The sequence below is a fragment of the Athene cunicularia genome, assembly GCF_003259725.1.
Source record: "Athene cunicularia isolate RWA chromosome 9 unlocalized genomic scaffold, athCun1 chr9_part1, whole genome shotgun sequence".
Lineage (NCBI taxonomy): Eukaryota > Metazoa > Chordata > Aves > Strigiformes > Strigidae > Athene > Athene cunicularia.
The window spans coordinates 10,190,667-10,211,193 of NW_020799110.1; the positions used below are offsets into that span (position 1 = coordinate 10,190,667).

The 20,527-nt window shown below is 39.7% G+C and overlaps 2 protein-coding genes and 3 non-coding genes across 5 annotated transcripts; 1 reads left to right on the forward strand and 4 right to left on the reverse strand.

Moving 5' to 3' along the window:
- Positions 1-6: 6 nt before the first annotated feature.
- On the forward strand, positions 7-13,353 carry RFC4 (replication factor C subunit 4). The gene is made up of 10 exons (XM_026854554.1): positions 7-296; positions 902-980; positions 5,543-5,622; positions 6,776-6,895; positions 7,743-7,886; positions 8,173-8,293; positions 8,749-8,874; positions 10,481-10,561; positions 12,303-12,419; positions 13,164-13,353. The coding sequence occupies exons 1-10, from the start codon at positions 163-165 to the stop codon at positions 13,257-13,259; spliced, it is 1,098 nt and encodes a 365-aa protein (XP_026710355.1). The 5' UTR covers positions 7-162; the 3' UTR covers positions 13,260-13,353.
- A 712-nt stretch (positions 13,354-14,065) lies between these two features.
- On the reverse strand, positions 14,066-20,247 carry EIF4A2 (eukaryotic translation initiation factor 4A2). Its single transcript, XM_026854568.1, has 10 exons — positions 20,112-20,247; positions 19,891-20,023; positions 19,488-19,627; positions 18,146-18,314; positions 17,868-17,977; positions 17,593-17,736; positions 17,042-17,179; positions 16,686-16,775; positions 16,371-16,450; positions 14,066-14,878 (listed from the first exon to the last, which is right to left on the reverse strand). The coding sequence occupies exons 1-10, from the start codon at positions 20,133-20,135 to the stop codon at positions 14,734-14,736; spliced, it is 1,173 nt and encodes a 390-aa protein (XP_026710369.1). The 5' UTR covers positions 20,136-20,247; the 3' UTR covers positions 14,066-14,733.
- Positions 16,845-16,971, reverse strand: LOC113483636. The gene has a single exon (XR_003399066.1). It is a non-coding gene; the product is annotated as a small nucleolar RNA SNORA63 (small nucleolar RNA).
- LOC113483633 lies at positions 17,358-17,538 on the reverse strand. Its single transcript, XR_003399063.1, has one exon. It is a non-coding gene; the product is annotated as a small nucleolar RNA SNORA81 (small nucleolar RNA).
- Positions 19,707-19,777, reverse strand: LOC113483635. Its single transcript, XR_003399065.1, has one exon. It is a non-coding gene; the product is annotated as a small nucleolar RNA SNORD2 (small nucleolar RNA).
- Positions 20,248-20,527: the final 280 nt, after the last annotated feature.

The following is a 20,527-nucleotide window of genomic DNA, read 5'->3' on the forward strand; positions in this document are numbered from 1 at the left end:
TCTGTGCTGCGGCTGTGTGCGGGCTGGGCTCGGCCTGGCGGCGGGGCGCGGAGGCTGTGAGGTGAAGGTGGCGATCGGGTCGGGCCAGGCCCGGCCCAGCCTAGCCTAGCCTAGCCTAGTGTCGCCCAGCCCAGCCTAGTGTAGCCCAGCCCAAGCGGAGCCATGCAGGCCTTTCTCAAAGGCCCGTCTTCCATCAGCACCAAGCCCCTCGCTGCCAAGGAGAAGGGCGCGGCCGGCGCAGCGGGGAGCAGCGGGGAGGGCAAGAGGCTCAAACCCATCCCTTGGGTTGAGAAATAGTAAGGGCTTTTCTGGGGCAGTGGGGTTTCTGGTCGGGGTGGCCGTGTCTGATCGTGGCAGGGGCTTCGGCTCTGGAGGGGATGTGGAGCACAGGAAAGGGGTTGCAGCTCTGTCTCCACCTGGGAGAACAGCTTTAACTTTTCCTGTCATGCGGCGAAGCCATCACTGTGAACTACTGTTAAAGCCCTATGTTGGTGTTACTGAGCAGAAAATGTGTCCGTTGCCTCTCTCAAGCAGTGCAGTCTCATTGCTGTGGCTTGGTGCAGAGGTGCATTAAATGCTTCGGTTTTGAGAAGCCTTTATCAGCTCACGAAGTGGTAAAATACTGTAGCCTGCAGTACAGTACTTCTAAAAACAGCTCAGGCAGGTGTTGACAGTATAAATAGATGGACAGCTTCCTGGGAGATTAGGTCACTTACTTCAGTAATACAGAGCAGAGGCATTAGACAGATTTCCTGTTATGATTTTGACCTCAACTACAAAATTCGCTGTAATTCTTCAGTACCTGATGTAATCAGAAAGGGAAGAGTTGTTTTTCTCAGTTTCATTTTTCTTTGGAAAATTTGTTGGCTAATAAATTGCATTTAATGTTTTTTTTATCTAGTCGCCCAAAAAATGTGGATGAGGTTGCCTTCCAGGATGAAGTCGTTGCGGTGCTGAAAAAGTCCTTGGAAGGTGCTGATGTGAGTGTAATGATAACATTCACCCAATCATTATGTTTAGGCAGATCCTTTAGCCAGCAGCAATGAAAACCTCTCTTTTCTAAATTAATAATGATAATTTTTACTGTGGTACTTTACAAGCAAGCTAAGTGGCTTCCTCATAGTATGTTGTGAGATATGTGTAAAACTTGTGATGTTTCCAGCCCTCTAAACATGGTAAAGTTGGCAGCTCTGTGATGCAGTTTGGAATTTTTCTGGAAAAGCTCAACTGGCAAACTACTTGTTAATAGTTTCAAATCTGGAAAGGCATTTGTTGTCTCTACTATTCAGCTAGTACTTTTGACATTTGTGTTTAAGAGGAGAGGGGAAATTTTTCTTTAATATAAAAGTTTGGATTGCCAATCATTCCTAAACAGGTCTGGTTATCTATCAGTGCTTCTGTGAAAGTGCTAAACATTAAAACAAATATGCTGTTTGCTAACGAGGGAAGTTTAAGTGCCAGGCCTGCTACTTAGTGATCCACAAACTTTTTTGGTTAAAGTTTCCAAGTAAGTCTCTTTGGCTTTAAAAAGCTAAGTATGACAGTTGCACTAACCTCACTGCAGCACTGACATCTGTGATCTCAGAATATAAAGAGGATGAGCAGAGCATTTTCAGTTGCTTTTGTTTACACTTCCATTTGCTTTTGGATAAAAATTTAGTACATACTCGATATGAATGATGGTTATTTCCTCCAAACCACTTGATGGGGAGCTGGAGGGACTGCAGGGAGAAATAGAGTAGGTAGCCAAGAGATTGTTGTGCTTTTTTGCAAGTCTGGACAATTCCTTCCTTTGTACATGCTGAGAATTTTTTTTCTCCATGCTTTACCTAAAAGGTAAACTTTACCTGTGCTCCAAAAGCTGTTTTTGTTTTCATGGACTGTTTATGCCAGCTGAATTGGTTGGTAAGGATATTCTGAAAATGATATTTATGATATGGCTGTCTGCTCACCAAGAGCTAAAAGAAGCAATTTGGACCTTCCAGAGTTTTATGCAAGAATCCTTTCACTCGTAGTGTGCTCCGATGTGCAATATGCATAGGTAATCTTTGGTGTTTGAAAATTATATCTTAAGACAATTTTCTCTGCAGTTCTGGTTTTGACTGATATGACTCTATTTCTCTCTGAAAAGATCTGAACTTGCAAAAGCAGATGTACCTTATTTGAGCACAGGGAGCCAAAATGAATCTGGTATGACAGAACTGGGAAAGACATGTATAATTTCTTTCTTTAGGTCATGTCTCCAGATTCAGTTTACTTTGAGAATGCTGTTGTAATGTGACCTTGTCATGTAATGTTGTACCCATAGAAATCTGGGTGTCAACAGCAATGCTGCTATATGATAGTATTTGTACGGTTGAGGTAATTAGTAAGGAACAATTAACAGTTAAGGAGAAATGAGTTCTGCCACCTATTCTGTCTGGACATATCAGTTGTGTAACATCGCTTAGGTGATGGGTTGTGAACTTCTATTTTGAGCAACAGCTATTTAAAACCTTACAGCTTCTGGGTCAGCAATGTTTCTTGAATTATGAGCCTAGTACACTTGCGTTGACTTCTTGCGTCCTGAGTTGAAAGGACAGGTCATAACTTCTGCTTATGGTTACGGGGGTTTTTATTTTGTCACAGCTACCCAAACTCAGCAAGGTATTTGAGAAAAAAATCATTCAAGTAGTTTAAAATATTTAACGCTTTTAAAACTTGGACACTTCTGTTAGTTCTTGAAAGGACTCATTCTGTCAAAAAGGCAAAAGTGTAATTTAAACTCTGAGATGGCTGGTACTTATTTCAGAAGTTCTTACTGAATTTGGAGATCTGATGAGATCAAAGAAACAGCTGTGACAATGCTGTAGGTTTGTGTAATGTGCTTTATTTAAACATTAGTGTTGAAAATGGGGAGCCAGTCATTTGTTGATTGGCCTGTATTTGTGGGCCTTGTTCTGGGGCCTGCTAAACAGAGCAGGACTTTTAAGTCTTGATATGTCTCCATCTGCCTTGTTATAAACTGGCAAGACTAGAGTCCAAGTGGTTTTGAACTGGAGAAGTTGATTTCTTTCTCCCAGGACTGTCAATTTGTTGTTGCTGTTTTCAAAGAAACTAACAAATGTCATGGTATTCTTTAGTTTTCATTTACTTATTGATATTTTAATGACTGAAAAGAGAGTTAGGCTTAGGATTTCATTGCAATTTACATTTTCACTTGTACTGGAACTTCTAGAAGAGTTGGGGTTTGCCCTATATGCAGTAACTTTCCCATAAGCAGGGTGATGCCTGCAGGTATCCTACTTACCCCTGGCAACCATGGAAAAATGGATAACCAGATCAGGTTGCAGTCTGTTTAAAAATACTGCCACAGTTACATAAAGGATTAGGCTGTGCTTGGTGAAAAAGTAGTGCGAATACTGGTGACAAATTCAGTGAGATACAAGTGTAAATGAGGTTGAAACAGAAACACTAGTAAAGTGTGGATTTAATGGAATTAGGAAACAGTTTCTTATTAAAACTTTTTACCAGCTAATGATTACTTTGAGAACTAGTAGAGTGTGAATTAGCAAAGGCATGAAATTATGAATCTCCATGAAAATGTCTGTCCTTGCAGTGTGCTAACCTAACATGGTGGTTGGTGAATTTTCAGCTGTCAATTCAGTAAACATTTCCTCTCCCTGGAACTTTCCTAAAAGATACAGTGGGATAATAATGTTGTGGTATCTAATTAAACTGGAAAAAACGTTTGCTAGTACTGGATGTTGTTAGTAATTAGGGAAACAAGCAACAAATGATTGGCAGAAAGAGCAGGAAAAACTTGAAATGGATTTATTTACTATAAATTGATAGAAGATTGAAATTCTTCTAACTGTAGTTTTATGGTACATACACAGTTGCATCTGATCTCTGTGCCTTATCTTAGTTGTTAAAATGGGATGCTTGCTACCAAACTGGTCTGTCTCTTTCCTTTTCTGATTAGGGATTATGTACTCTTGTATTTTTCTCTGCTCTTTGGATGTCTTTGGTTTTGCTGTTCCCATTCTGTCTGCATTGGCCGCTATATTCCACATAAGATTCTCTAATCTAATTTTAGTTGACTCTTTTTAAAAGTAGAACATTTATTAAGGGCTGGAAATCAAATCAGACTGAGAGGTTTGTCTTTTTGCTATTGATTGTAGGAGACACTTGGATTCTTGTTCTAAGAATGTGGAACTGGAACATCCCCTACTATGAGGCAGCAATTTTAAAGTGCGGCCTGATAATTTATAAGATGAATTATTTGAAATAGTAGTATAGAAAGCTATCACTTCTATGCTAATTAGAAATCTTCTTGATTTCAGCCAAAACTTAGTCATGGCTAACTTACACAAATTTGGTTCATGTCAACTTTGTCTCTGTGTTGCTCTGATATATTTATGGAGATCAGCCATGTTCCCTCTCAGCTTTTGTTGTGCTGAGCTAACTAAAACAAACTCTTTTATTAAAAGTCACTTCTCATAAGATAGGCTCTTCATTCCTTTAACAACCTGTCCCAGTTTGGAATCATCATCCTTAACTAAGGATGACCTGAACTGTGTGTAGCTTTCCAGATGAAGTCTTATTAGCCCTCTGTTAGTATTAATAATTTTTCAACCATATTGAAAATGCATATCCTAGGACCACTGTTAGGCTTACACTGTTCCTCTGACTGACAGACAAAGTCAGCTTTTATTTTATTCCATCTCATGAATTCCAGACATCTGGCAGATATTTAGTTACATTCCCAAATTGTGAGATTTTATGCTTTGTGCTGCTAAATGTCTTCCTATAATTATTACTGCAGTCTTTGCTGTGCTACTTTGATCTTCCTGTGTCAGCATATTTTTTAATGCATTCCTATTTTTCATGCTGAGGTTTTTAATTAATATGAAAGACCAGTTAACCTAATCTCTTTAAGAAATGCCACTGGTCTCCTCCTTTGAAAAATTCTTGGATGGATGTGGAGATTTGCTAGTGCTATGCATTCCTGTCAGTTGTTGCAAGCATCTCTGTGATTAGCATTAGGCTGTGTCTGCATTACACTCACTGCAGTGTAGCACAGGCATTCACAAGCTACTTTGTACTTATTGCAGTGGAGTTAATGGCAGCAAAGAATTCTCAGTGTGGCTTGAAAAGACAGAGATGAGAAAGTAAGGGATGATTAACCTGCGACAGATTTTGTCACAGCTGCACTGCTAGCGTTATCCAGACTGAGGACCATCCTTGGATAAGTTTGCATGTCGCTGCAGTCATAACAGTAAGTTCTGTAGGCTTTAGTAATCTCAGACATGACCTGGAGGGAATATATACAAATAAAATATAAATTTAGGTATCAATTTTGATAGAACATGTGATGGTACCACCATGTAACAGCCTGTCCATGCTGTATAATAAACAGCAACTGTTGTCGAGCACTATGTGCAATGACCTAGAAGTGGAAGACTTGATATTAGTTTCTGGTTTATTAGGTGCTCAGATTTTCAGTAGCTTTTCCTGTTTATGGTTTGTCTTTCTTAAAAATGGTGCTTTGCTGTTTCAGCTTCCCAATCTGTTGTTCTATGGCCCACCTGGAACTGGAAAGACTTCCACTATTTTAGCAGCTGCTAGAGAACTCTATGGGTAAGCTGGAATCAAGTTGCTTTGGTGTAATTGACTGTCACATGTCTCCTAATCATGTGATGGAGTGCCTCTTGTCATTGCCTCCTCTTATGTAGCTTCTAGGTCTTTTTCAGGAATATCTTTGCATTCTAACTCAGCTCTAACATGAGATTTCTTTCTCATTTGCCCAGTCACAAGTCAGTGATTTCTGTTACCAATATAGACTTACAACACTTGAGACTGGCAGCCACGTAACCCTATGTAGCAAAGAGTATGAAAAGAAATAGTTTGGATATGCCTTACTGAACTGTAAAGAAATTTCAATTTTAATGGTTTATTTGGTAAGTCATTAGCTACACATAGATCTCAAAGTACTTCATAAAGTGTCTGAATTGTAATCTTTTTGTTATGCCCACTGAAGTGTGTCTGGAAGTAACATTGGGAGTCAGACTAAAATTTAGCAAGTGTACATTCATCAACTCACTTGTATCACTTGGGAGTCTTTGAGTATTTTGAGGTTTTTAATTCAGTGACACATAAGCAAAAACAGATAAGAAGGTGGTTTGATGTAAAATGAAATCTTATGTTGACTTTAGTACCTCCCCCTCTGCTCCCTGTTATGGCTCATGTTTTTTGGAGAGAACCACTTCTAGTCTAATAGTAGGAAGACAAATCCACATTGTGTGTCCATTTGAATTCCCAAAACTTGAAAAAATGAGTACACTGGCTTTCTTTAGAGGTATTGCAGCTAAATACTGCCAGTATTATACTCTCTAGATACTTCTTGCTGGTAGTATTACAATGGCAGAGCACTGCAGCAACTGGATCTTGGCATTTTTTGCTTGTTCTTCCACAATGCTCACAGCGTATAAGTAGAAGGGTGTATAATATAGTGCTCTGAACTTATGAAGCCATCTTCCTACTGTTTTTTTCCTGAATAACTGATGTAATTTTACACTTCATTGTTTTCTGCAGTCTGGGAGGCAATTGTAAAAATAGCTAATGGAAATGCATACCAAATTCATTTAGTGATCTCAACTGTCTCTTAAAGTATGTTATTTAGTAATGCTGGCAAAAATAATACCTGGCATTCAAAAAGGCCAGAATGGTTGTTGATGTATTCTATAATGTATTATTACAAGATTTAGCAGCTGTTATAATAAAAATTTTGCAGGCCTGAATTATTCCGACAAAGAGTCCTGGAGTTAAATGCTTCTGATGAGCGCGGAATACAAGTGATTCGGGAAAAAGTGAAGGCTTTTGCACAGCTGACTGCATCTGGAAGCCGCTCAGAGTGAGTGGGGGATCAAACCCCTCTTGCTTAGGACAAAACATGTGGTTGTTTTTGTTAAGTTTATAATTCTAATATAAATAATGGGTCAACACTGCCCAGAAGTTTGCAACATACACAGTGCTTTGGCTAAGCTTTGGTGTCATGTAATTTCATGTTGAGAGTTTGAACACCTGGGAGGAGCTTTTACTAAGTGCTGTTACAGTTAGGGAGAGACAGATGGGGAAGATCAGGACTTCTGGATTTGGTGATACGCTGTTGCGTTTGCAGGTGTTGTCTGGCTACCATAGAAAAGCTGCTTTGGGTAAATTGGTGGAAGTTGCTCCTCTAGTACCTTTAATCTGCTGCCTCTGGTACAAGATGGGCTCTAGTTTATAAGATGCTAACAAGATTCTGGTGTTAGGTGGTGAGAAGCCTTGTGCAGGTGAATCCATATGTGTGGAAAGTAGCAGGAAGAAAGTGCATGCCAGGGCTATCTGGCAAGAAATGGTCTTGTGTACTGAAATTAATCAATTGTAGTGTTCTTTAAAGTTCAGGGAATCAGGAATCCTGTAAAAGGAGGAGCTGCATTAGTGGTTAAAAGAAGAAACTTAAAGCAAGAGTATGTATTTTAGAGGACTTTTGCAGTATTCAAGTGTTGGTCTTTCTACGGGAACTCAGTCTCCCCTTTTATTACAAATATGAGTCCTTTATCTAAAAATAATAAAAAAGATTGAACCTCTGAATATGTTCTATTTATCAGGTATAAATACTTAAGTAAAATATGACTTGCTGTTTGCAGTGACTTTTTTTTTTTTTACTTGGTCCATACACTCCATGTTTCCTGGTTAATAGATTTCTTACTTTTCAGTGGCAAAATTTGTCCTCCTTTTAAAATTGTAATCCTGGATGAAGCAGACTCAATGACTTCAGCAGCCCAGGCAGCTCTGAGACGCACAATGGAAAAAGAATCTAAAACAACGCGTTTCTGCCTTATTTGTAACTACATCAGCAGGTATGTGTGGAATTTGTTGCTTATTTGGACTTGTTGCTCTTCTGTTGTTCTGTAGTCTCCCCCCAGCCCCTGCTTTGAGAGGTTGATATGTAGGTTTCATAGTTTTCAATTAATAGAGAGGTAGCTATGCAAATACAAGACTGAAGACAATGTTTAGCTTTCAACTTTTATTCTTTACAGTGTTGCAGTTGTAAGCTTATGTTGCCCTTTTCTGCCTTGATAGTTTTGTCTCTGTGAACTTGACCCATGCATTCATTTACCAAACATTGTCCTTCCTTTCTTTCAGAATAATTGAACCTTTAACATCTCGATGCTCCAAATTCCGCTTCAAGCCTTTGTCAGACAAAATCCAACAGCAGAGGCTGTTGGACGTTTCTGAGAAGGAACATGTGCAAATCAGTAGTGAGGTAACTTCATGGTTGCCATGTAATTTTATTGCTTAATCCAGGGCATAATTGCATTGCAGTGAAATGGGCTAAGTCAGCATACTTTTCCAGACTGCTCAGTTGTATTAAATACAGTATATAAACTCATTTAGGTATTATTTTGCTTTCACTGATGGAATGGATTTTAAGAGTCTTCCTAAAACCAGAGAAACATCCACCAGAGAAAACTGAAGCAAAATTGTAGGGCTTTTTGTTCTGTGCTGAGTATACTTACTTTAAACCATGCTTCATTCCGAAATTGCCAGCATGCATTTATGTTTATAAAGAGGTTGTTTTATAACTTGACTATTGTGCCTGTCTGTGACAATCTGCTTTAGGCACTACTTGATGTTTTAAAATCAACATGCTGAGAAAGAGTACTGGATTTTAATTAACAGTGAACATGTAACTTGGCATTTTCTGACATTATTTTTCAGGCAGTATCATACCTTGTTAAAGTGTCAGAAGGGGACTTAAGAAAAGCAATTACTTTTCTTCAAAGTGCCACTCGCCTGATGGGTGGAAAAGAGATCACGGAGAAGATAGTCACTGAAATTGCTGGGGTAAGCTATGCTTTACAGTTTCTCCTCTAATTAGTTTGTGTAGTAAGTCTAGTTGCTACCTGTATCTGCCTTTGCTCAAAATTTAATTAAAAAATTGGTTTATACCCATTAGTGTTGCAGTATAGTACTGATACATTATCCACCAGAATTATAAAAACTGGTTCTGTACACTTTATATATAGCAAGTTTCTATCAACTTATTCTGTAAGTCAAGAAAAACTGTAGAATAGTCTTATAATTCAAACTGAAGTTGAACTTTTCTCCCCATTAATACAAAATGTATTGCCTTTCGTGGGACAGACTAGAACATCTTTTTGGCGCATGCATGTGTGTGTATGTTATAAGTATGTGTGTGTATTTAAATACAATCATTGCAAAATATGGTTTGGAGACACCACAGGGCAATGATTTTTCAGTAGCAGCTCATTTTCAGCTTCACATTCACCGTGATGATGTCTCTTCAAGGATGTGTATAGACCTTGCTTTTTAGCAAAACAGCAGTTTTGGAATGACATAGAAAATACTGACAGGGACAGGAGAAACCTGGGAGGAAATGCATTTAGTAAAATTTGTGTGAAGATGTAGCAACAAAATACCCCCTAAAGCACAAAATGTGAGATCAGGAATTGAGGAGCTGAAAAATAAATGCGCTTTAGGACACAATTCCCCTGAAGGTGTTACCATCATAGCTGATTGTAAGGGTTGAGAGGTTTTCACTTTGATGGAACCAGAGGTAATTGCCACTTGTGCATGCTTTACAGAACAGTTTTAAACAATCTTCTCAGTGAACTTGTTTGGTTTTGTGTATCTAGCTGTAGAAAAGAGCTGGATTTCGCTTACAGGTATCTGTAAATTGCAATTTCTGAGAAACCTGGCAGTAGTTGACTGTGATGATAGGAAAGAGAAGCATGGAATTATGTTACTGAATAATGCTTGTTTAAACCAGAGGAACCCAACTTTTCATCTTCATTAAAGTCTTCATGTTCTTGGTTATACATAACTTCTGTGACCCTGGAGTGACCTTACTACAAAAGATTAGTAAAGAAACTTTGAAACCAAATTGTCCAGACACTCAACTGACAGGAAAGACAATGAGTAGAAGAGAGAATGTGGGCAGTGCTTCCCTGCTCAGAGCTAAATAATTGCATCTGTCAACGTTTTTCCTTCTCATTTACTGTCTGATCTTGTTGCATTGGGCTATTTTTGTATGTTCCCAGTGCATCACCGGAGAGAAGACTGATTTGCAGTTTTGCTTAGGTGTACAATGGTACAGAAAGCATTGTCTGATCTAATTGTTGACGTAGGTTTTCTGCTTAGTGTCCTGAATAAGTGATTTTTGTGTTGGATTTATGAAGGTGACTTTGACTATTCACTACCATTATACAGTTTTTGTTTTAATATAACCAATATAGGACAAATATTACAACCTAGCACTCGCTCATAAAATTTAGCTAGTCTTACATACTTGCTTGAAAGTGGTTGGGTGTCTAGAGGAATTAAATGCTAAAATGGCCTCCTTCATAAACAGTTTGTATCTGTTTGTAAGCATCAACTTCAATTTTAAATTTACAAAGTTGAAATTATGGAATGTAACTTCTTTTTACAGGTCATCCCTAAAGAAACAACTGATGAACTGCTGTCTGTCTGCCGGAGTGGTTCATTTGAGAAACTGGAAGCACTGGCAAAGGTAGAGTCCTTCTAGTGCTGTAGCCTGGATATTTTTCTAGGTCATGGCCCTGTGAATCCTTTGTTGCGGGTCTGCAGCTGAAGAACATTTGTCCCCAGGTCAGTTAGGATGCACATTTCAGGAGGCATGTCTTTACCAGTTAGTATTCTGATCTTTACCTCTTGAGGAAGAGCTGGAAATAGGATTCCCTACCAGTGTGACTCTGGTTTTCCCTTGAGCTAAACTGATCACATGTGGAGCTGTTAGGCTGAATTAGGCAGACTAGGAGTTCCTAGCGAGACGCTTGGCTCAGGCCTTTAGAACTGTCTCTTCAGTGGACTCGACTAGTCTCTGGACTTGTCACCTTCTTTATTACATGGAACCTGTGTTAGATGAGAAGTATCTGAATAAAGCTGTAATAAGGCTTCAGTTTTACAATATTTCATGTTAATCTTACAGTACAGTAGTGATTAATTTGTCTTAAACTAGATCTTGCAGGGCACAAACTACTGGATTTCTAGAGATGGATTTATGTTAATACACAAAAGGTTTTTCCTCTCTTTGAAGAATGGAAAATTCCTGATCTCATGGGTTTAAAGGAGGCTCAGGCAGTCTTGAACTGGACTTTAAATCAAGGATTGGTCCCTGACAGAGGGGAGCATGCCATAATACCATTCTCCCTTCCAGTGAAATGTTCTATGCCTGTATGAAAAAAACCCTGTATTGGTCAGTCTCCTGCTTTTTATCTGGATGAGACTCATCAGATAGTTTTGGCAGGATCTCTGGTTTTGAGTCTGGATTTATTCTCATGTAAACTTGCAGCAGATCTTAGAATTGTTGTACAAGGACTTGTGCAGATATTACTGCCTTAGACTTTCACATTTACTTGTCATGATGTCTGAAAGATGATTAAGAGGTGATGATACACATTTTCTAAATCCTTGCAACCTGGTATAGTATTTCATCAAACCATGATCTAATCTAATGTAGTAGTCTGGAACTGCTCTCCAGTTTCTCAAGTAGGTACTTCATAGTGGGGGTTTGTTTCAAATATGCTCAATATGCAGTTGACACAATTTGAGTACATACTTCTGTAAAGCATGGGTGTTTATTTTGCTGTACAGAAAAATAAGGTTGCACCATCTCTTTTTCTGTTTCCATAAACTTCTCTCTGCCTAAACGGCTTCATGGACTACTGTTCTTGGTAATTGCTGTTTTTATAACTTGACACTATTGATTAAAAAAAAAAATGCTATCTTTAGTTGCCATGGTTTTTATTTTATTGAAAAAGTTTTGGCCTTAGATCTCTATGCCTGAGGCTAGCAACTAGCAGATGAAGAAAATAAAGTAGGTGGCACTTTAAAATGTGAGAGCTGTGAAGCTGCCACATGACGCTGTGGATGCTAAGCTTTCCTAATTTTAGAAGATTGGTTAGGTTCAGTGAAGGTTGTTAAATGCTTAAAATGTCTCTAGCTCACAAAATCCCTGAGATGTAAATTGTCAGAAGCTGGAAGAATATTTGGGCAAAATTATTGCTATATGCCTGCCGTGCTCTTGCAGCCTTTCCTTAGGTGCTTGCTTTGGGTCACTGTTGGGCAGGATGCTGGACTGTATCAAACTGCTGAGCTGTCCTCTAAACTTTAGAAGTTTTGGAATACATTTCAGTAGTCTTTTGGTTCAGGTGGAATTTTTCAGATTGGTTTTCCAGTTTGTGGTGTTTCTGCTGCTGAATTATTTCCATTTTCCTCTCTCCCTGACACAGAATCTCATAAATGAAGGCTATGCTGTTGCTCAGCTTGTAAACCAGCTGCATGATACTATTGTTGAGAGCGAAGATTACAGTGACAAGCAGAAATCTGTCATAGTCGAGAAACTTGCGGTAAGTCTGTAGCTTCAGTTAAAAAACACACTGATATCCAGTGATTAATTTTTGTTTATGCACTCTCTCCCAAGAAGTACATATGTGATTTATTTTCTAGTTCTGAATGTTTCTTGGTAGAACCTAAATTTTTTGTCCTGAGAAATTGTATGAGAAGGAATTGAAATCCAGTAAGTGAATTACTAGCCATATTATACTGTTCTAATGGGACTCAAGCAAGAGGTTTGTTGGTTTGGGGTTGGCTTTTTATTTAATGTGTAAAGTGGGAGGGAAAATTAAGGTGAGATTAAGTCAGTACTTAAAAAATTAGGAGCTACAAAATTCAAGGGTTTGTTCTGGTGTGTAAAATAATGCCTTTTCAGAGAAGAAAAAAAAAAAAAAAAAAGCTAATCAACCTGCTAAATTTTGGCCAAGAACAAAAGATAACTGGTGGAGGTTTTGCTGAATTCACTGGAGAAAGGCAGTGTGGTGATGACCTGTGGAGTGATGCTCCTAGCATTCATTGCAGAGCAAATGTGCATCCCTGCTTGTGTATCACCTGCCAGGTCTTGGCCTCCTCAAGAAGATGGAGGCTGGAGAGGTCATTTTTCCTGGTTTGGTATGATGGTTATCTAGTGTGCGATGGCTGGAGAATTTGTTGCAGTTGGCAAACTTCATCTTGGTGTTCTCCACTGTAAGCTGAGGGAGGGCTGGCCTGAGCACCACCATTTTAAGAGGGTTTTACCTTCTCTTTTCTGTTTGCAGGAAGTAGACAAATGCTTGGCAGATGGTGCTGATGAATACTTGCAGCTGGTGAGTCTCTGTGCCCTTGTGATGCAGCAGCTCACCCATAACACTTAAATACAGAGTAGAGCAGCTTTTTGTTTGGCAGAGGCTCTGAGCAGGGACCTGTTGACTTTTGTACTGTTTTTTGCAATAAAAGGACTGCTCAGCAGTTGCAAAGTTCCTGTTGGAGTATTTCTTTCATTTTTTTTTACACAAGGTTAAGGAGATCACTGACTGCTGAGGGGCCAGCAGTGCTCATGCTTTGCAGCTTTTTGTTGATTTATATATGAAAAGGCAAATGTATCAAAAATGTGTACACATGCATGTTATCAACTGAAAGCAGAGAAAGGAAAGCCCACATTGCTTATTGAAAAGTATTGACTTGGCAAAACCATTGCATGAGGCTTCAGGCTGAGCCCAGCTCCTGAGGGTGCATGGCTACCTCCATTGTACCACCAAGTGTATTGCAAAACTTTTTTCACCCAAGCTTTGTAAGAAAAAATGTGGGGTGAAGGGCAAGTCATCCTCTGGTTGTTGTTTATAGAGTATCCTAGTCTTTGAAGGTATTACCTCTATAAAAAACACAGCCTGGGGGAGCTGAGATGCTTTGTATGCTGTTTGACACCCCCAGGACTGCCCTGCCATCCTGAATGCAGTGAACAAGGGCCTTGGGGAGGTAATGAATATGAACAATGCAGGCAAGGGGGGCTTTTTAATCAAGGCTGTCATTATTAAGCTGTTCTACTCTGATGAAAGGGAATTGGACACATGTCTATCACCCCTGAGGGGATAGCCTCCCTCACTTCAGACTTGGACCAGGAGGCCTCACCCTCCCACTGAGCAAGACACCCCCTTTCTAAACAAGAAGCAAATATTTACAATTTAAGTGAATATAGAAGTATTTTATTGAACATTCAAACTTCATTAAGACATGTGCAATATGGCAAATTTTACTGGGTTTAACCCTAACTAAGACAATAGTATGATTGCTTGCTTGCTGGGGCTTAGCAACAGGGTCCAGATCACACTTACCACTAATTAAATACTTTATTGAATAAATACATATGAAACAAAAATGCATTTTAATGCTCTTATAAAAGTTTAGAGATTTTGAAAGGCCTTTCCAATTCAATCTGAAGTGTTACATACATACAATAAAGGAAGGTAGGCTAGTTTAACATAATTGGCTGACTTTATACAGCACTTATATCTTTTAGTCCATAAGTAAATTATTAAATGATAAAGAACATCTAATACAACCACTTCTATGGAACTAGGAAATAAATTTCTAATAAAGAAAAAATTTACAGACCCCATGACTTTCCACCCAACCCCAACAGTCTAACCCTAAAGTGGATAAAGCCAATGGCTTCCCCCACAAGAGCTCACGACAAAAAGTCGCTTCGCTTATCAAAAATCTGTATTTCTGATCCGTTATGAGCATTGAGACAAGATTCAATGTATCCCCAAAGAAAGAAGCACAATGCACGTTGTGAATCGCCTATTCAGCAACAGCGAGCACTGCATTCAAACCACCTCATCCCAGGGATTAAATGAGATCAGCCACATTCATCGGCATCTCCTCCACTGTAGTATTGTAGAAAGTCTCAATGTCTCGCAGGATCCTCTTGTCCTCTTCAGTGACAAAATTTATAGCCACACCTTTTCTGCCAAAACGACCACCCCGGCCAATTCTGCACAAAGAGAGAACACATTTACATGCAGGTTAACAACACTAATCTGCTTTGCTTGCAAGATCCATTTATTAACTGCTGCTCTTTTGTCTGTCACTGGCCAGTTTATGCTGTATTTACAGGACCAGCTGCTACCAAAGTCATGTCTGGTCAGGAAAAACTAGCAGTTAGTGCCAACAGTACAGAAGAAATGTCCATCCTATGGAAAGTAGCAGAGCAGAAAAGGTTACGCTTTGGGCTGCAAAGTAAGATCTGTATTTAATGGTTGGTACTGGGGTATGAAGTCCCAGCTCAGCCTCCCTCCCTCTGTTCAGCCAACACACCCGCACCACATGCATCCAATGCCAGGCACAGGGCATACAAAAGATAAGCTCTTGTTCAAAAATCAGACTGTTCCCAAGTTAATCCAATTATATCCAGTAACATGGAACAGCACACTCAAAAATTTTAATTCAACATAACTGTTTCCAGTGGGAAAACTTGGATTTTTCTTTCTAAAAAAACCAAACTAAGCTCAACATTTTTGTGTAAGCCCAAGTCAGTCACTAACACATCGCAGTACTTGTTACACCCACCATCGGTTCTACCTCCCTGCAGACTGCACAGTAAAGCACCTAGTCAGCAAGAGCTAAATACACAAAAATGGCTCACAAAACTTAGTGAATAATCATGACAAAAGAAATATATAAATACCGACTCGCTTTATTCAAACTGTGCCGCTTACGAATCCACGTCCTAAATTACGTCAACGCCGTTTCTGAGCACCATCTTGTGTCATCAACTGCTGCTATCGACTCCTGTATTTTTTTACATCAAGTAACAAAGCACAGTTTACTTAATTTAGGGACAGTCACTAGAAGCAGTTAACTAAGCCTAGGGAAACAAAACTCAAATTGCTACCAGAAGACACACAAAGAATCCCACTGTAAGAGGAGCCACCAAAAGCAAACAAGGCACAAAAAGCACCCAACAGCTGGGCCTCTGCAAGCAAAGGCAGCCCTGTACAACTCATTTGCTACAAGTATTAAAGTCTAGTCACTGAGCAGCAGCAACAGCTGCCAATTAGCCAGGACCTACAATATCAAGGTGCTACACCAGTAAGGGCTTTCATCATCATACTCCACAGCCTACACAGCAAAAATTGAGTTCACTAGCTGGCAATTTCTATTTCCCCAGATCTCAGCAAATGATCAGCCATCACTGAACCCATCACACATCTAAGTTTTCCCACTGCTTTGTTTTGTTGTCTGAAAGTTCTGCTCCTCCCTCATTTGACAGCCACAGCTGTGCATGTCAGGGCTTTTTTTAAAGCAGACCACACAACTGGTTTTATTTCTTGCTAGCTTTTTGGCAGGTACTGTATGAATGGATGCGTAACACCACCTGCTACTGGTAAGGACTAAAAGGAAAGAGAGGTGAGGTTCTGTGCTGACTTCTGTAGAGGAGGTGACATTCCGTGTAGCACACCAACTAGAGGATAGAGGCAACTAACCTGTGAATGTAGTTTTCACGATTGGTCGGCAGGTCATAATTTATAACCAGTGACACTTGCTGCACATCAATGCCACGAGCCTGAAAAAGCAACACAGAGTCTTCAGTGCAAGTCACAGGCTTCAGGTTAAGTTATTTACCTTGTGTTCTTTGTCGACTACATGGTTAGTGATGAACTACAACTGTGTAGTCCATAGTGGAACGCAGTCTTTACTCTTCCAAGAAGCTTCAAATAGTTCAGGCTACAAGAACCTTCACTCAGTTATGAAGCTTTTGGCAGATTTAAACAGAGTTGTGTTTGGTGTAAGATACTCACCAGCAAGTCAGTGGTGATCAGGACACGGCTTGATCCTGATCTAAACTCTCTCATGATAACATCCCGTTCCTTCTGGTCCATGTCACCATGCTGTGGAGTTAAAAAGTGGAAATTACTACAACTGCAATACTCCAGATGGGAGTATCCTTTAAAAAAGCGATGTATGAAACCCAGCGTCCCTACCTGCCGTGGGAACAAAGCAGGTAGGGATAGAAGGAAGCATTTTTCTTTAAGCAGGGGGAACGATAATACAGCACCACACAGCTATATTATAACTTTCCTGCTTTTCACTCCAAAATAGCTCATTATAATTTGTTTTTCAGTATGTACGTGGCATTTCAGAAGTATTTTCTTACCAGAGCTGAGACTGTGAAGTCCCTGGCATGCATTTTCTCTGTAAGCCAGTCTACTTTTCTCCTTGTGTTCAGGAAAATAACAGCCTGTGTAATAGTCAGTGTCTCATACAGATCACAGAGAGTATCCAGCTTCCACTCCTGCATAGAAGTAAACGAGGAAATGCATCATGCCACTGACAGTTCAGTAAGTAACAAGAATCCCAAGCCAAGAATGGAACTTAAAAGCAACAACCAATGAAGTGTGCGCTGTAGTGTGCATTTACAGTCAGTATGACCCAAAATGTTGGAACAAGACCCTAAGCAGAGTTTCTGCAGCAACTGTTGCACCAAATCTTAAGACACAGGACACTGGACATTAAGAAAGAGGTCCACCCTAGTCATTTTTGATCCAGTGCATCATTTTTCTTCTTCTTGCGTATACTCTACTAGCATTATTACAGAAACCAAAGCTGAGCCTTGGTTTCCGTAATTTTAGCACAGTGCTTTAACAAGAAGGTAAGAGAACTTTAACCTAACTCTTCCAGCCAGAGCAAGTACAACAAGATACCAACCTCTCTCTCAACGTTAATGTAGAACTGCTTGATACCCTCCAGAGTCAGTTCTTCCTTCTTCACCAAAATACGTATGGGATCTCTCATGAACTTTTTGGTCACTTCCAACACATCCATTGGCATGGTAGCTGACAGCAACACAACCTAGAATGCATTACTTCGTATTAGCATGTACCTAGGACACCAAGTTTGATTTAGACAATTCAGCAGTTCTCAGCTACACTGTAACCAAAGCTGCACACGTGAATTTAACCATGCAGAAGTTTTTTTTTTACCTGGATGTTTGTGCTTAATTTTTGAAAGATCTCATAAATTTGATCCTTAAATCCACGGCTCAACATTTCATCAGCTTCATCCAAAACAAACATTTTGATCCATTTAGGTGCTATAAAAAAAGTAATATCTCATTAACTTTCAGAAATCAACAAAATACTTTGATTATTGTCACCCTCCTTTAGGACTAAGTTTTCCAGTACAGCCCTCTACAATGACAGCAAATGCGTGAAATTTATATTGGAAATTTATTAAAGAGCAAAATTAAACTCATACTTACAAAGATAGCGTCTGTTTAACATGTCAAACACACGCCCTGGAGTTCCAACCACAATGTGTGGAGCCTCAGCCTGAAGTTTTTGCATTTCATTGCGAACATTTGTGCCACCAATGCAAGCATGGCATGTTGCTCCCATGTAGTCTCCAAGGGCCAGAATTACCTTTTGAATCTAAAATAAAACCTGTCAATTAGTAGTAGTTCCTGATATATTAAAGATTAAGCCCAGTTATCATTGCTGTTTATAGATTTTGAAAGCTAAGACAGCACAAGAACTATGCAGCTCCTATGGTTAGAAAACAGTTGCTAATGATTTTGCCCAACTGCTTCTTATTGTTCACTAGAAAGCTTAACTCAGAAGGGCACTGAAGCTCCATTTTTGCCCTTACTAGTCAAACTTAAAGAAGTGACTATCATGCATTTGAGTTTTTTAAAAGCAGGGCCTTCAGAACTCACGTTTTCAACTGTTAATGCCTGCATTCTAAGCACCTGTATGAAGTTTACGTAAGTGTACAAGTGCACTGCTGTATGCCAGGCTTTGAAACAAATTTCACCTCACCAATATCTTCAGAGTAGAACAAAGGCTAAACCTTCTGATCAGAGGTTCTAGTTTCACTGATCTATCTGCCTTTATAATTTCCTGTCTGATTTAGTATGTTTAGAAAGAATCTTCACTAGCACTGGCATCTCAGTATGTATTGTAGTTGAAAAAGACAATAAATTGTATATAATCTATCTTCTACTCTATTTTGAGTTTCTGTTCAAGATTTCATCTTCAGAACCTGCATTACTGATATACATTCATCCCCAAAATTAAGTATCCTGTAAGCATTTTGTTGAAACACTCCCACTTAGTACAACAGAATACCAGGTCTTGAAGGTGTAGTAGACATGCAACAACATTCAGTCAGGAAAACATCACAAAAATACAAAAACAATGAAGTGACCACATGCGCACTGCAGTTTTCATGTTGCACAACTGCACGCAAGTTGAAATAGCTTCCAAAAAGTTTTGTTTCCACTCAGAACACTGTGCTTTAATAATGTATCTTGTATTTTGTTTTTCTGCTGAAGATGCTTCCTCAGAACTAGACGCAGCATAGCCGCTGGCTCCTTCATCCCTGCCCCACCACCCTCCACATGCATCAACTCAACTTTGAGAGCAGGCAGAGAACTTGTGGGACAGAAGCCAGTTTATATCCCCCATTACTCAACACAAAATGGGTTCTGAATGGATATTAGTTACAGCCCCTTAAGATGTCTGTTTATTGTCTAACAGTTGTGAAACCTGAAACCTATGCAACACACAAGCAGCTTTTTTTTTTTTTAACTACACTATCAATACCTGTTGAGCCAGTTCTCTGGTAGGGGCCAATACTAGTGCTTGGGTCTCCTTGAGATCAATCTCCAACTGCTGCAGGATGGAAATAGCAAATGTGGCTGTCTTGCCAGTACCTGACTGAGCTTGAGCAATCACATCATACCCTAAAAAAAGTAGGATACACATTTACTGCTCCCACACAGGTCATTCATGTTTTCAGTTTTATTTTATTCCCTTTGAAATAAGTGATCAGATATTAAGAGTTCTCTCCATTTCAGGTCAGTCCCGAAAGATGGTGTACCATCATATCACTCGTTCAATAAATATTAAAATATGTATCATCACACGCTAATAAAATAGTGTATGCATTTTACAACACTTTCCTAATTATCCAATGTTGATATCAACAAATGAATCACCTGCATACCTTTGATGCATGGAATAATAGCTCTCTGCTGAATAGCCGAAGGCTTCTCAAAACCATAAGCATAAATGCCCCTTAGAAGGGATTCTTTTAAATTCATATCATCAAAATTGTCAACAATCTCATTCCAATTGCTCTGTAATAGAGAAAAAACCAGAAAATATTAAATCCAGCATTTATCTCGATCAGTAGTTAAGGTCTCTAGTCAATTCGGACAGGCTTACCTCAATGACACCATCAGGGTCCATTCCCTCTGGGCCGCCATGGTCTCTGTCACCAAATACAACAAGCTGTTAATACAGGAGCAACTCACACGGGCTGCCAAAAGCCTTATCTGGAACCCGTGACGGATCATTCTAGCAGGTGCTTTGATATTTTGCCAATGGAGGGACTCCTACCCTCTCCCCCCAGCTCGGCTGCCGCTAACCCAACGTGACAGAAGATCATCCAAGCCTCCACGGCACAGCGAGGCTCGCAGTGAAGAAAACGCCCTCCCAGAAAAACACGGCTTAACCACGGGTAGAGAGCTTTGTCGATTAAAAAATTACCCCTTGCCGACGAGCCAAGGCCCGCATGTGGCCCCGCACAGCGCCCCCCTCCCGCAAGGCACCGCTGTAAGGCGGGGCTCGGCGCGGCGGGC

What these genes read in the sequence shown, in the direction of transcription:
- EIF4A2 (XM_026854568.1), bottom strand. Translation starts at nt 20,135, where the DNA reads ATGGACCCTGATGGTGTCATTGAG. An exon ending in AATTAAGCACAAACATCCAG is followed by an intron (nt 17,737 to 17,867) that starts GTAAAAAAAAAA and finishes AATGCATTCTAG; the next exon opens with GTTGTGTTGCTGTCAGCTAC. An exon ending in TGATCACCACTGACTTGCTG is followed by an intron (nt 16,451 to 16,685) that starts GTGAGTATCTTA and finishes TTGCTTTTTCAG; the next exon opens with GCTCGTGGCATTGATGTGCA.
- RFC4 (XM_026854554.1), top strand. Translation starts at nt 163, where the DNA reads ATGCAGGCCTTTCTCAAAGGCCCGTCTTCCATCAGCACCAAGCCCCTC. An exon ending in ATCCCTTGGGTTGAGAAATA is followed by an intron (nt 297 to 901) that starts GTAAGGGCTTTT and finishes TTTTTTATCTAG; the next exon opens with TCGCCCAAAAAATGTGGATG. An exon ending in AGTCCTTGGAAGGTGCTGAT is followed by an intron (nt 981 to 5,542) that starts GTGAGTGTAATG and finishes TTGCTGTTTCAG; the next exon opens with CTTCCCAATCTGTTGTTCTA.